Below are 16469 nucleotides of genomic sequence, written 5' to 3'. Positions count from 1 at the left end.
GTCAGCAGAAACCTCTTGTTCCATATAAGAAAATGCTCGTTCAGCTTGATTTTGTGTGTGGTTTCAGCAGTGTTTTCCATGGTTTTTCCAGGAGTATTCCTCCTCTCTACAGCTGAACGGCAACCAAACAGCAGACGACTTGATGAGGCTGAGGGAGCATCACCTCACGGAACTGAATGTGACTGATCCAGAGCACAGGCGTCGTCTGCTCGCTGCCGCCGACTCCCTCCAGCAACGTGAGTTAATAGGGAAAACAGAGAAAGGTCAACTGAGGAGAGCGTCATCACAGACATTTTTTGCAAGGTGTTATAATTGGAATAAGATAAGCGGAGACGTTTGGATCCAGAGAGGATCAGAGACGACTGACATTACACCTCAAGCAGATAAGACCGTGAACATCCTCGCGAAAGGCGGACGAAGGGGGTTTTGTGAGTAACAGGGCCGCAGCTAAAGAGGTTAAGGATAACAGGATAACCCCAAGGAGCGCTTCTGAGAATAGAGCGGGACGACAGGATATACGGGGACAGTAGCTGCAGACAGATAGGCAGTTCGACCTCGTGTATTTTACTCTGTGACAGTACATCCAGCCGACCCATCTTTCTCTGCTTTCATTACAGCTGATAGTCACTTGGAGGACGAGGCAAATCAAGAGGCTGGGACCCCTGGCGAGAACATCAAGGCAGGTACAAGCAACTGCCCAAGAGACTCCGGCTGCCACATGCCGTGTGAGAGCCCCGATAACAGCAGAGAGGACACGGAAATTCTCTTCCCATCTATCTGCCCTCCACCGCCTGAGATGCCAGCTACTTGAGAAAAAAATCTATTCTATCCCGCGTTATTGCTATTTTTTATGTTGCTGTTAAGTTGTTGTGTACGACTTATACATCAAAGGCCGATTTCTCATTGATTGCTACCTTCAACCGAGTGGGCTGCAACTGAATGTGTGAGCAAAGTGCAATGCAACTGAATGTGTGTGAGAACGGAAGCTCTGAGGCGTTTGTTCATTTGTTTCAGGAAATAAAGCGTTTTGTCTATTTATTACATTTCTTTTTTCACACATTTATACTATGATTACAGCCAATAAAATGCATTACTTTCCACTGGCAGAATATAATATCCAAGGCTGAGGCCTGTGTGCCTACCTATGCCTAAGCTCTTGTAACTCATACCACCTTTACTTCTATTCAATAGGCCACACCCACTTGTACCAATCAAAATATTAAATTATCATCACTGGTAGGCCTTATAGCATATGTACCAAATCTCATAAAATTCAGGTTGCATGATGGTTGGACAAAGTATTGTAAGGTAAAGAGAGCATGAGGAAAGTTTCCACCATACAGTATACAGTGTGGTTTGGATCGGTAGGGCCTGACTAACCACTGAATGTACCTGCAAAATGGACCTTCCTGCAATGGACATGATGTATTAATTTCACAGCAAGTGGAGGAAAAAAATCAATTTCCACTTTGCCAAACATGGTTGCATGACAGCCAACAAACTTATGTTTGATGACCATGTTAACAATACTAGAGACCACCCCACCCCCCCACCCCTCTCCAGGGAGGTCAGAGGTCAGGGTGAGTTACAGAACAGAAACCCTGGAGCTGATAGGGATTCAGTGTCTTGCTCAAGAACACTTCAGTAGGGTGGATGCTTGCCAACATGACGCTTTAATCCAGGTCTTCCGGTTAAAGGATGGTCTCTCTAATATTATGCATTAAGACTAATGAGATTGTGTTACATAAGACACCAATATAACATTTTCTGGGCAGCTAACGGTGACGTTACCTTAGCAAAAAAGGTGTTCATCCAAACCTCCTGTATAGCACTTCACCAGCACAGCATTCATTGTACAGAAATGTTAGATGAGAAGAAAAATTTCACCACTTTGCTGGAAATTCTAGGGGAAAAAACCTGACTCCCAGTTCTCAGTGGAGCGCCTCGGGCATCAGGTACCTGGGCAGGGTTTAAGGTTTAGGTATGAGCTCCATGGAATATAATGTACCTGTAGGGTTATACCAATTTTGTGATCAGCCGCACCCTTATTGCACCCCCTTGAGGCCATTTAAGGTAAGGGCATACATTTATTTTTGTCCCATGGACCCACTGAATATTCTAGCTTTTGTTTTATGATTCTATTTCGAATAGTTATGAAGTTATTTTGGCAGACAGACACATGAAAACAGTCACAATGACAGACACAATACACCTCCAGGGATGCAGAATGTAGTACTTATCTTCAGCATCCTTATGTCAGCCTAAGGTAGACCATTTTAAAATGAATACAGCAGCTTGTAATGATCCTGAAAACTTTCAAAAGATCCTGTATATTGTCCATCTAACCATCTTAAATATGGTGACAGTGTGTGTCAGTTCATGTTTTGGAAAAAGTAAAGTAAAAAGGAGTTCTAACAAACCAAATCCTGCCTGGAAATGCCTTGGAAATGCACATGGCATTTCTAATTTCTTTATTACACTTTATTTATACTAATATTTGGTTATGTTATATAGTAGGCCTACTGTAAGTGAATCAAATGATTTTGCAATATTGATTTCCATTGTGGACATATGATCTTAAGATTTATTGTATACATTTTGCCCAGAATGAAAAAAATGCATTTTTCAAAGGGAAAACATCACTTTTATTTGAGAGCTGACTGGTCTGAAATACTGAAAGAAGAGTTGTAATTTGAACCTTATTACAGAATAAAACAGACTAAGACAAACCTTTACAATATTCTTCTAATCCATCAATTTAACAAAAAGGCAGCCATGTGAAAGTTGTAATAGCTAACATTGACTAAAATGAATCAATCATGGCATGACAGAAAAGAGGCATGAAAAAACAAGATCAGAACATGGACCACAATATGATGACTATCAAATGCCCAAAGGATTCTCTCATCCTCATGAAACTGTAATGCAAGAAAATATGAAGTTTTCATTCCACGTCTTTCACACACAAACGAGGACAATAGTCATAATGATAATAAATGCAGCCATAAAATATACAATTCATAAGTCCAAACCATTGAAAATCCTCTCAGAGGGAAAACAATACAAATACAAACTCATATTTACATCAATGTATAGTACAGAGTAATACGCAACCCATTTCCTCTCTTATAAAACAACAGCAAAGTAAATGACATGGAAAAAATAAAACATTACATCCTTCATTACCTGAAATAAAAGCTTTGAAAAGGTCACTCAAGCAAGCGGTTTGAAGAGAAATTCTTGGAGTTTTGTTTTTTTGTCAGATGGTTGTTTTATGGTAGGTATTTTTTGGCCTGAGAGTTGTCTAAGAGCAAGGTGAAACTGGAATGCTTGGTTTGGTTCTGTAGAAATCACCACAGGAACATCACCAAAATTTAGCTGGCACTGATGTGTCATAAATGAGTGGGCGCCATCGAGGCGACCACAATGGTTTCATTCATTTATATTTACTAGAAAACAAAGTGTTGTTGAATGACGGTGATTTGAACCCATGTTAAGACTGGGACAAAAGTCAGAAAAAGACAACTTGTAGCAGCTCTAAAGCTAAATGGTAAGTAATCATATCAAATGATACGCGACCAAGTCTGACATTTATGTGTAGGAGATTGGTACAAATTTACATAAAATACATAAAAATATTGTATTGTTTTGCTCTACCAGGGACTACTTTCCCTGTTTCCATAGGAAGTGAAGGTGGGCAATGGGAGACTGTACAGCTAAAAATCACTGCGCGGCGGATGAATACGTAGGCTAGTTGCTCACCTGAAATAGCTCCAAAAATAAACCTGGCTACATCAGCTATACTGACTTAATGATAATTTATTTTGAAAACTGATACATCTACAGACCATATAAAAAAAAAAATACTACAAGGTCAGTCTTCACACTTTGGAGAATGCTAGTCATCTACTATCACTCAACATAGTGTATGCTACAGTGTTAGCATGCAGTACCAAAGCTAATCATCTACCGGAGACACTTGGATGATTTTGGTGTCTCATCTCTTAAAGGGTAAGTAGACCAACGGGCCAAGCTTCCAACCAGCATTCGTTTAACTTCTGACCTGAAAATAACTCTCCAGCTCAAAGCTCTGAAATGAAAGGAACACCCCAGTTTTGCCAGCTGTGGCGGTGCGGTGCGCTCAGCGGCTGAGGCCTCCATGAGAGTAGCTGGCATATCCGTTCTCAGGGTACAGAGACAGGTCCTCTGAGCTGCCCACCCCATTGTCAATTTCTGGAAAGACAATAGAGGAAAGGTTACTGACAAAAATCCAATTCCTGTGATATTCTTAATGGCCTCGTTTACACCTTGCATTTGCATGCTTCTCATATCTGGATTGTGTCTGGATATGGTTCAAATGGATTACATTTGCACCTCCCTTTAATGTGTGTTTTGGTATAGAAATTGTAACCTTATCTCGCTTGTATTAAGACAATGCATTTTTGACAAGTTTGTTAATATCTGGGCTTCCCGCCATCTGTTTGACTTGCATTCACTTCCTGGTTGGATCCATGCATGAAGGTTTATTCCTGTTTACGTAGTTGCTATATGTGGACTGGAAGCTCTGCATTTACACTTTGTTGTTAATGTGGCCAAATGCATCTCTGACCGCCTTCAAGACGGCTGCATTTACACCTGGATGTTGTGTTTTTGCTCTATCTAATTACAATCCGATCAGCCAGGAACCATGTTAAATGTGTAAAGGGGGTCAAGGCTGTACCTGAGAATATGAGCTTCTCCTTCATGATGTTGACGTCCCGGCTGGGCCGGCGCACTACGGCACTCAGCATAATCTGTTCTGGGTTATAGTTCTGTATCCCGCTCATCCTCCACCTGCCACAGCACACACAAATGCACACACACACACACACACACACACACACCGATACAAACCATTAAAAGCACATGGAGACAGCTACAGGCTTACCAGCTGTGTCATTAAACAATTCAATTCAGTTGTTATGGTAATCTATACTCTGACTGCAGACTGGGCCTTTAAGAGAGTGAGCCAGACTCTTCAGATAATACATATCATACAGACTATACAACACACTGTATGTTGATAAACAGGAGCTGAACAAGTACAATGACAGAGAGGAGGGAACTGCGTGCATCAGCATCGGGGCGCTGGGCAGAATGAGCACAAGGAGGACAGACGAGGAGGCAGGCAACAAAGGCCAAGGCAGTCGCACCAGTTACCTGATCATATGATAGCTGACAGATGCCAGGGGGCAGCGGAGGAAGGTTGCATGCAGATCAGCCAGAGCACAGGACAAAGAAGGGTACGAGAGGACAAAGAGAGAGAGGAGAGAGAGAGGACAGGGAGAGAGTGAGAGAGGGGGGAGAGCGGCGAGGAGAAAAATGGAAACGGTGAGAAGACAAAAGGCAGTGAGGCGGAGAGAGAGGAAGATAAGGCAGTGAGAGCAAAAAAGAGCAAAAGAGCAGAATGAATAGTCAGTGCAGCAGCAGCAGGCCGGATAAGGCCAAAGCTCAGCTCAGGTCCGGTCCGACTCAGGCGGAGGCCGGTGTTAACGCAGCATAGATTCTGGTGAAGATTTAGTGCTTAGCGATATGAAAGGAGAGCAGATATACGTCAACGCTGCAAGGACAGAACAACCTTCAACACATTCAGTTTTTGGCATTTCAAATGTTGATTAATGTTTCAAAGTAGTAGAAGAAAGTGGTACGTAAGCAGAGTGTCTTTTTAGGAGCTTATTAATGCTGGAATTGATTTTGAGTCCATTTTGAGTGCATGAAAATAAAGAAACAAAGCTGGCAAAAACAGACTCTTTCTGATTGAACACAGCTGATGAAAGTGTTGAAACTATAAATGGGCAGTACAAGAAACAGGAAATTAATTGGTAAAGAACATGAAGTTCAACTGTGTTCAGTAAAACAGATGAGATGCATATTGTATGAATAACTCTGTTCTGTATTAATCTTAAAGTGAGCATGCTGCACAAAGAAACCTCTGATTGCATGGTGAAAAACAAGAGCTTTACTAACTGTATTTAAGGCATTTTAACATTTTAATACTTTTTAAGACCTTAAATTTAGATCATTTAAGACCTTTTCAGAGTTTTTAAGGACCCACGGACACCATGACTTGAGGAACGACTGATCCTGATCATGCTATTGGTTTCTTATGAGGAAATTATACTATATATCTTAAATGATGTACAATAAATTATACATTACATTATGTGCCTTATGTATACTTTACACAATGTACAATGATGCTCTTTTGGCATTACCAAGTAGAAAGAATATGGATATGATAAGTGTAAGCATAAGGTGAAAACAGTGTAGCATTGCCATAGTCTAGCGGCTTGAGTTCATCAGTTTGTCCTATTTTAGTATTTGACAAATCATCATTATGTTATGTTAATGACAGTAGACAAGGAAATAGCTGGTGGCTCATTCATTGAATCGAGTGTGGATCTAGTTTTACATAAGCACACATGCATATGCACACACACACACACACACACACAAACACACACACACACACAGACACACACACACTCGGGTAGCTACTCCACAACATTTAACCGGCCCTGCAACACCTGCACTAAGAAATGCCTGGTGCCATTAACGCTGTGTACTGTAGGTGTGTATATATTGCCAAACAACAAACCTCTACTTACTTTTGAAAAGAGAATATCCCTAAGACTATGGCGAAGGAGACCAGATCTGACGTGATCCAGATAAAGCAGTAAGCGTTCTGGCTCTGCAGGACAAGAGAGAGAGAGAGAAGAGAGAAGTAGAGTTTCCAGCAAACACCACCGGAGGTCACCGTCCACCACAGCCACGTCTCCTGAACCCAACACAGGCGCCTGCTAGACAGCTGCTTTCTAGTTCAGATCAGTGCCCTTGTCTCTGCCTGTTTCCCAGGGTCCTGTTGTTCTCCAGCGCCACGCTGAGCCGAAGTCTGCCGCTGAGCTCCCTCATATTTCTCCACGCTCCTCGCCCTCCAGTCTTGCTGGGCCCTCGTCAGTCTCTGTCCTCTTTCCTGCTGTCCTCTCGTCTCGCTGCGTGACCTTGTCTTGTCTTGTGTGTGTGTGTGTGTGTGGGTGTGTGTGTGGTGCCAGATGAGAGAGAGAGAGAGAGAAGAGCTGTTTACCATGAGCCAGATGGGGTAAGGCACCTTTCGGAGGACTTGGGGGGCATCGGAGGACACAGAAGGCACCCCGCTACACCACAGGATGGAGTAGAGCCAGGGCTGGTTCACCGGGTAGACTGTCACACTCACGTTATTGGCCAGATACTCCCTGGGGAGAGGAGAAATACATGTCGACATCCAAAAATAATCCCTCCATACACTATTTTCCCACCACTTTGCTCTTACATGATCCTTCTGTGGTCAGAGGAATATTGGAAAGGAACTAAGGCTCTGACCTTTGCACTCCTTATTTTTGGTTCCTTGTTATTTTCGGTGAGAGAGTTTAAGTTTATTTTTCTGTGGCACTCATCATAAGTCACTCTGGATGAGAGCGTCAGCGAACTGCCTAAAATGTAAAATGTGTCTGTAAATCTGTAAATGCTATGCTTGAGTTACAGAGTTGCTCTTTTTCAGTCTTTTGTGTCTCTTTGTGATACCTTAAAACTAGATTTCAATGCAACAGTCACTTTTATACTACTGTCAGTATTGCACTGCACTCTTGCACCATGACCCCTAGAAAAAGGTTTTCCATTTCACTGTGCCCACTTGTGTAAGTGGGAATGACAATAACATTGAATTGAATGGTGTGTTACTCTCTGATCAAGGTCAAGTATGTATTCAACTGTCTCTTTTGAACTAGCCATACAATAAAGGCTATTCAAACGTTTCGCTTGAAGAGTGCCTTGGAAGATTTTTTTTTCCTCAAACGCACTGCATAGCAACGGATGCTCGGTCTTACTGTATGTCTTTGTGGCTGGCCTGGCTGTAGTGGAGGGTCAGGCTGGTGATGCCCCGCTGCCTCATCTCCTCCACTGACAGCTTCTCACTCGTGGTCTGCTGAAAGCCTCGCACCCTCCCCCTGTCTGTGTCGGGGGTCAGCGTCACCTAGGAGGATCACATGGGCGCTGCTTTATCAACACAGAAAGCCACTGATCAAACTGAATGGGATCTGTATGAGACGTAACGGTTTTATGGTTTAAAGGTGCGACATGTAACATTTTAAACACCAACAAATCATTGTCAAATTAATTGGAATACCTTGGTAGAATGCAAATGAGACTGTGGTCAAGATGATTGGTAGCCTCTATCTTATGCCAGTGGTAGTGTTTCTCAAAATAAAGACTATATTTCCCATAAATCTTGCTCTACATACGTTTGTTTTCTCTTTTGGCTTCACTGAAGAGGATAAGCATGTTTTGATGTGATTTGTCCATTGGCCTTTCGCTTCTTCCACCATCAGCCGTTGCCAGAAACTGAAAGCTTTAGCTCCGTTTGCACTGGAAGAACTCTTCCTGTTTTGTGCCATAAAGCAATCCAGCAGATTTCCCTCCAAATCCGACCCGGTCTCACGCAATATAAAACGCAGCGTAGAGGCTGCCAATCATCTTGCCGAAAGTCTTGTTTGTTTACAGTAATTATACTAATATGTCCAAATCAATATGGTAATGATTGAAATGCTATGTGTGCAGCACCTCTAAGTCTTGCTAACGTTAGCTTCGCCACCGGAGAAAAAAGTCTGTTGTGCCTGATTTTTTCCACCTGCTCGAGTTGAGTTGCTCGTTAGTTAATACAAACCGTTGCACTAAGGCGTAATTAACAAAAAATATCGAAATTGTACAGGAGGCAAACACCACACGCTTTTCCACTACATCGTTCAACCGGAAGTCCCGCAGCACCTCTAAGTCATCAAAGGATTGATTTGGAGGGACCTACAGTCCTCACCCTCTTCTGGGAGATCCCCGCTTTCTGCACGGCCCACAGCGTGTCCATGAACCAGTTCCGGGAGCGCGGGTGCTCTGGCGGAGGCCTGCGGATGTTGAGCAGCGCGGAGCGGTTGGCCCTGGCCGCCAGACGCAGCATCTCCACCAGGCTGCAGACCGTCTGGTTCCCTATCCTGCTGCGATCCCTCGCTGTCAGGGTGTGGACTGTCCAGTAGGGGTCGCTCTGGAGGCAGCGGAGGGGCAGAGAGAGGCAGAGACAGAGATTAAATGGCTCTGTGCCTTCTGTAGAACATGAAGCACATGTTGCACATCCTGTATATATTCAGTAAGTTCACACATTTCTGCTCAACATGCTCTACTGTTGCTGTAACTGTTTAGACACCTCCCCCCCATTTGCTATATTCCATTTTTCTTGTTCTGTATCCTCATCCCAATTTCCCCACAGGGATCATTAAAGTTTCATCTCATGTAATAGAATCTGGTGAATAAGGATGTGGTGTCATAACTCATCCATAACTGATGGATACGACACGGAAAAAATGGGGGTGCGGTGAGGTGAAGTGAATCCAAGTACCTCCAAAAACCACTGGCCCGCGTTTAGAGAGCGTAACTCTGTCCAGTTGAAGGAGGAGGCGTCGTCGTACTGTCTGGCCGGGTAGACCTTATGAATGTCTGTGGTCCGCCTCAAGGTGCGGTCCCGCATCAGGAAGGGAACCCCGTCCACACTGCAAAGGAGGAAGAGACAAAGCAATCAGAACATTTAGGACTCGTATTTCTGTGGTTCATTTGGGATTTAGTCAATGCTTTTGGTAGAAAAAAGGAATTTAATCTAACATCAAAAGAGCTGCTTCTGTCACCCAAGCGTATACATGAATTTATTCAATTAAAAGGACACAAAGTTAATGGAGAAAACTCATTATTCGTACTATAAGGTCAACGATTTTGCTGCATCCCATGCCTTAATTCAAATATTTTTCAGACAAACAAGCACAGCTGTGGGATATACTGTATATGTGCAGCTGAAGAGTCACTTCAACACACATTCAATTCATTAAGTGTAAATAATCCAGTATGAATGTGTTATTAATGTGTGGTTGATAACCTGACAGAGACGTCGGCCTCCAGGGAGCTGGCCCCCTGCTGCTGGCCCCGGTTGAAGGACACCAGTGTGTTTTCTGGAGCCAGCTAGAGCAAAGACACAGAGAGAGAGAGAGGGAGAGAGAGAGAGAGAGAGAGAGAGAGAGAGAGAGAGAGAGGAGGGCTACTGTAACTCAGTGGTGCAGAAAACATACACAGATATCTAGGGAAAATGTTAGCAGTACAAAGGAACATTTAAGTAGTGAGGCATGATTCATTGCAAATACACTGGCGAGAAATGAAAATGACAAGTGAAATTGACAAGGTGTATGGTTCTTATATGGACTCCTGCACGCTTGTTAATGTGAATACAATGCACACTTGCACATCATGTACATTGCTGTAAATTCACCCCTTCAGTTCAGTATGTTATGTTTATACATACTTATGTGTACAGCACATATTTCATATTTAGTAACCCCTGGTTAAGAAAGAAATCAGGACTGTAAGTAACAGTCAATTCATTCTCTCTCTCATACTTCCCACCCATACAGTCTACTTAACAACTACTGGAATTGTCAGCTACTGTTTATACTCTATTTTAGTGTTTATATTCTATCTTCCTTTTCCTTCTCTGCTGTATCCCATTACTTTTGCTGCTGCAAAAACTCAATTCCTCTACTGGAATCATTAAAGTTTCATCATAAAGTTTCATCTCATCTATCTTATCTCGAAATGTCCACAGAGAAAGACAGATTGGACTTTTGAACTTGATTTAGCCTTACAAAGATCCACATTGGATCAAAACATTGCCAGTAAAAGGCATAGACACAAACACTGGTTATTGTAGTACACCTGAGTGTGACATAATTTCAAACATAGGGAAAAGTATGTTGTGGGAAGTAATTACATGTTATTTGATGAAGCTTACAACCTATTTTGCCCACTCAATGTCATAGAAATCAGTTGAAGATGTGTGTTTTGGAGGAATCACTCAAGTTGCTGTAACCACAACAAGGATCAGTTGTATGGAGATCATTTTTTGTATCATTTTTAGACTTAATTCATGTAAAAAAAAAAAATGAAATAAAAGATAACAAACAGGAAATAATGAGGGACAAACCACAGTGAACACTAAAAACACAAAACAAAAATATTTTTCTGTCCACAATCAAATACTTTTTCACTGACATTTAACATACTAATACTTAAATATATATGTAATGGCATGTAAAAATGTAACATTTGACCTGCAAATGCGATTGAACATACCATATTTCACTTTGAAAATATATCATAGCAGAAAATACAGATTTTTGTTTGTAAATGCTTTAACTGCTACAGGACACAAGATGCTACAAGATAATTACAAGCAAGTAAAACATGAAAGTAATAAAATAAAATTAAGTGGTATGATATTTCACCACATACTGATTAACATGCACTTATGTTCATGTTTTTTTAGTCATAAAAATACACACAACATATTTGTTTGTCTGAATATTTGGCCTTCCCTTTTTGTTTTTTTTCCATATTTGTGATTTAATTCCCAAAATGAAATCTCCAGACACCTGAGGTATGCTAAGGAAGGTGAAAGCCAGGTGGTGTGTGTGTGTGTGTGTGTGTGTGTGTGTGCTTTCAGAGGGCAGGACAATGCGGCTCTGAACAGCACTGTACATTTGTTTACAGCTAGTGATCTGGAACAGTATTTGCTTGCCCAGCTGTGAAAGGACAGTGCCGTGTGTTGTTGACTCTGTAGTGCTAACAGACCCTGATACAGTAGCCTCATGTGGCTGGTCTGAATACAGTGCTCTGCACTCAAATATAATGCATACTCAATAGTGTGGAATCAGATTCTTTCATATGAATACATCCAGTCATCTTCCTTATCCATTTCTGGGTCCATTTTGTTGTTTAGTGCTGTATTTTTCTTATTACTATGGATAACTGGCCAAACACAGACAATGTCAAATAGCAAAGTCTTCTTTCTATACTCATCATTTTGCATCAACATTCAACAATCATACAGGGAGAAATCCATAGTAGAAGAGGCAGAGAGACCAATTTCTCTATTGACAGCATCCCCAATAGATCAGAATGCAATGCAGCCACAAGACAGGTGAAAGAGTATCAGAGGGTGGATTTTTACTTAAAGGGACACTGTTTTAAAGTCAGTGAGAGCACAGTCCATTTATGTCTTTTACCCATTTACGAGCATATACGCTCTTATCCAAAGTGCCAGTGGGAAATGAACACCTGACCTTGGCAGCTGTGACACCATGCTCCACCCTTTGAGCCACAGAGCCTCCATTTGACTGAATCAGACAGTGAGGTCAGACAATGCACCGACTCACCATTGGCGCTCCCCGTCGGCCAATGACGTCAGGTCGAGGTTTGAGGTCGTTGCGGTCCATGATGCAGGGGCAGGTGAACGTGAGCGGCGCCAAATAGAGAGCCAGGAGGACCCCGATGTAGATCAGGAACACCGTCACTTGGAAGTCTGGGAAGGAGGAGGATGTCAGGGTCAGACCATCACCATGCCCAGGTCAGACAGCATTCACAAGGAATTCTTAGCTTTGGCTGTGTTGGTTGGTAACATTGGTAACCTGCTTGGAGGACCGATTTAGCAGCTCCCTTTTCTTGATTAATGTCTCGTTTAATATGCTAGTTTGGATGTGTTGACATTAAAATATTTAAATATTTAATTAAACCACTTTTTCCTTGCTTAGTTGGAGTGATGGGAACTCATACAGTGAATTTTTGTGAACATATTTCAAATTTTCAGGGAGCCCTGGTTTTCAGCTTTTGCCTAATAGATACTTATTATGGTGATATTGCCTCTGAAATTGTAGTCAGAAAAAAAAGTTGATCAATTATATCCTGGTAGCTGATGGCCTTTGAGAATTGACATAGAGGAGCCCATTAAGCGCAAAGGCTGTAAAGTCTTTGTTAAAACTCAAGATATGGCCATAAAATACCCTGCATGAGTCCATATCACCCCACAAAAGCCCCAAAAATGTAATTAAAAAACATGTGAGGGGACCATTTACAGTGCCTCAGTGATGATGGGGAGTTTTTACTTGAAATAAGAGACAGACATGAAGAGGAGACTTACTGGACTTCTCCCTGCGGACAACATATCCAGCCACCAACCAGCTGATGGCTGTGATTGCTGCTAGAGCTCCTATGTGCAGGAAAGGTGCTGTTGACTGGGGACAAAACACAGATGTATTGATTTGTTGGTTATTTAGCCAAGACCACCACAGTGCAACACTGTGTTTATTAGCCTGAATGCCAATGGGGACAAAAAGATAAGGTATAAGGCTCAGGTATGTGTGTTAAAAGTGCAATAAGTAAGGTTTTTACTGTCCCATAGCACACATTTACCATAATATATCTGCAGAGGTTTGATAGGATTGTTGATCAATACCACTGACTCAATGATTACTTGGTCAGATTACTGGCTTTCAAACCTCACTTTCTGGCCCATGGTCAGTTTTTTCTTTAACTATTATGTATATTTTAGATTTTAAAAGAACCCATATGATGTAGTCAAAAAGCAGCAAATTAAATGGGAAAAACAATTAAAAACATAAAGAAAACATATAGTAAGTACTGAGTAGTAAGCTGAGTGTATTATTGTATTATTGTATTATTATTATTATTATTGTTTTGATTAATGTTTTTGTGTCATTCTTGCCATGTCAGATCTGCCATCCTGACCCCACCCCTACACACCCCCCATCCCCAAAAGGACCACAATGGAAATAAGCCTCTGGGCTTTATTGTGTTATCCTGACCCTTGTGTTATCCTTATCCTTTTTCCTTTTATGTATGCACTCAATGCCTTGGCAGAGCTGGTGTTTTTAAAATGAAACTGTCAAATAAAATCAATCAATCAATTTGGAGTTAACTGTAAGCAGTGTATAGTGAGATTAAAAGGTGTAAAATATCATTCATCTGGTTTGAATTATCCTACAGACCGACCTGTAGAGATATAAGGACGATGTCCCACTCGTCCCCCCATATATCATCGACAGAAACCACACCGGAGATAGTGGTGAGCAGCGTAGCCAACACTCCGATCTGCGGAGACAAAACACACCAGGTTGAACTCACAGATTTGAGCAGAATTGAGCGATTTCCTAGTCAGACTTTAAAAGACAAGTCACAGTACCTTGTGAACCCAGTAGAGGTTCAGCTGCTGCCCCAGTGAAATATGAAAAAACGCTAAAATCTGAAAAAGAAGCAAAATTCTGTGAGTTATATTGATCTTAATCCAGCAGTAGCAAAGTCTGCCAATATTTATGGGTATGAAAAGCAGGATTACCATTAGGAATGTAATGTAGCTGAATCCCACGGTGGTGGATGCGAGGATGGGGATCGTCTCGTCCTTCCATTCTCCAGAGCGGTTGTACACTGACCTGAGGCATGAGAGAGGGGGGGAGGGGGTTGAATTTAGAGTTTTTCCTCAACTCTGCGGCCTGGCTAGACAGCTTTTCACTTCCGGTCAGATGTTTTCTCAAAGCGGGACACGTGACTCACAAGTTGAACTCGTTGAAATCATTTTGAGCCACCAACCAGAAGTAGGCCCAGAAGAGCAGCAGGAGGAAGGAGCTGCACAAGATGATGAACCATGTACACTCCCACTGTAAAGCAAAACAAAAACAATGCACCATTTAATTCAATGCATTGTGAGGACTTGTTGGACTATGTTTTTTTACCAGACACCGGGTGTTTAAGACAGCTAGGTTGAATAACTATTGTGCTTTTTAGAGTATTTAACCCCTCATCTGTCCTCTGGCTTGACTTGTGGGCCAAAGGTATAGAGGAGAGTTTCTGCTGCTTTCAAGGACACTTCCCTTCAGTAATTAACAGGATTAGCAGTTAATGCCGTGGGGGGGGGGGGGGGGGGGGGGGGGGGATAGTGTACGGCCGGCCAGTCACCAGATCCTGTTGAGCATTGATCAGCTTTACGCCACACCGTGCCTGGCCTCACCACCTCCACCGGGCTAATATTAGAGGCTGGGAGATAACAAGACGTGTGCAGACAGGGAGCAAATGGCCACACCGAGGAAGCAGGCTGCTCTCAACAGAAAGACGTGTAAGAGGTCTCACTTTTAGACAGAAGGGCCCCAGGAGGGGAGAGGGCACGCTAGCATGGGGAGATCTTCTACTCTGATGCGGCCAGGAAAAACATGACAGCATAAGATGGGGATATGACAAAGTACCAGGGGCTGTTTTTAATTGGTTTAGCAGCTAGCTGTAACTTAGGTGACAGGACAAGGCTGTGAGGCAATGAGCCAGAGTCACGTTGTTAATCTTTCCTCACGCACCAAACAACGTTGTCAATACTGTCGCGGATGCAGGTTGGAACACGTCGATACAGTTGCCTTAACAGCGTTCATAATTATTCATAAGGGCAGGGTTCCCACTGTGGCCCTGATGGAAAAGTCCATGGCCTTTCAATGGCTTTTCATAACAAAGTCAAAGCACTTCCATGACCTAAAAATCTGATTCCTTCCTGGTTTGTTAATGTTGTTTTTCAATGATAATGATAATGTTGCCTTCCTGTGGAGAAAAACAGATGAAACCCACCATCTAATGCAATGAATGTGAGAACCAAGTTGTGAAATACATTCTGGTTTGGTGTGGTAAAATTACCCATTTGTAAAATTCCCTGACTTTGCCAGAGCATTTCTCAAATTCCCTGACTTCCCCTGTCTGGAATAACCCTCTTTAAATTCCATGCTATTCTACAAATTCCATACACAGTGGGAACCCAGTTGGAAGGAGAAAGGAGGAGAAAGGGCTGATATGTACAAAAGGCTGTGTGTGTGTGTGTGTGTGTGTGTGTGTGTGTGTGTGTGTGTGTGTGTGTGTGTGTGTGTGTGTGTGTGTGTGTGTGTGTGTGTGTGTGTGTGTGTGTGTGTGGTCTTAAACAGACCCCCAAATGAGTGTAATTGAGACAAGCCTATCAGTCATAGCATGACTCTAATCTGAGTGATCCATGCCTCTGCAATCTAACACTTCCTCCTGAGTTCTGTATGGCCTCCAAAGGTCCCTCACCCCTCCAAACATAACCACTGTCACCCCACTTCTGACAGCACCCATAAATCCTGATCTATGTGCTGACTTCACCATATGACAGAGCCTTCCTCCCTTCCTTCCTTCCTTAGTTGATTAGCACTCTACAGTATATTCTGTATGGGACAAGGTCAGTGTCGATTGAGCTTGGGCTTACTGACAGATAAAAACAAAAAGCTGTCACAATCAGTGTACATGGTTATTGTGTTGTGATTGTGCATTAATTATACAGTATATTGATGTACATTAATTATGCAGTATATTATACCTGCATATTAGATTCGATGTTCCATAGAAAACTGAACAATACTGCATAATGAATTGCAAAACTAGTATTCACAAGGGAATAGTACTTTACTGTACTTACTGTACAATTATCACAAATCACTATATGTCACCAGCTAATACTAGTCCCAGGTGTG

The 16469-nt window shown here is 42.3% G+C and overlaps 1 protein-coding gene across 2 annotated transcripts; it reads right to left on the bottom strand.

The window, feature by feature from the left end:
- Positions 1-2661: 2661 nt before the first annotated feature.
- LOC139656977 (glycerophosphodiester phosphodiesterase domain-containing protein 5-like) lies at positions 2662-14525 on the bottom strand. Of its 2 annotated transcripts, XM_071534653.1 has the most exons (14): positions 14506-14525; positions 14291-14384; positions 14138-14197; positions 13948-14046; positions 13076-13169; positions 12315-12460; positions 9986-10068; positions 9458-9608; positions 8885-9106; positions 7902-8047; positions 7124-7271; positions 6648-6730; positions 4721-4833; positions 2662-4233 (listed from the first exon to the last, which is right to left on the bottom strand). In XM_071534653.1, exons 2-14 carry the CDS (start codon positions 14291-14293, stop codon positions 4142-4144), a joined length of 1440 nt encoding a protein of 479 aa, XP_071390754.1. In that variant the 5' UTR covers positions 14294-14384; positions 14506-14525; the 3' UTR covers positions 2662-4141. The 2 variants fall into 2 exon arrangements, 1 of the variants encoding a protein (XP_071390754.1); XR_011696165.1 differs by lacking the exon at positions 6648-6730.
- Between the last annotated feature and the right edge of the window lie 1944 nt (positions 14526-16469).

This window comes from Centroberyx affinis, unplaced genomic scaffold (genome assembly GCF_046629955.1).
Source record: "Centroberyx affinis isolate AG114_WGS23_722 - 3 ecotype Tasmania unplaced genomic scaffold, CSIRO-AGI_Caff_v1 ptg002593l_1, whole genome shotgun sequence".
In the NCBI taxonomy this organism is placed as follows: Eukaryota; Metazoa; Chordata; class Actinopteri; order Beryciformes; family Berycidae; genus Centroberyx; species Centroberyx affinis.
This window is presented reverse-complemented; position numbering and strand designations above follow the sequence as displayed.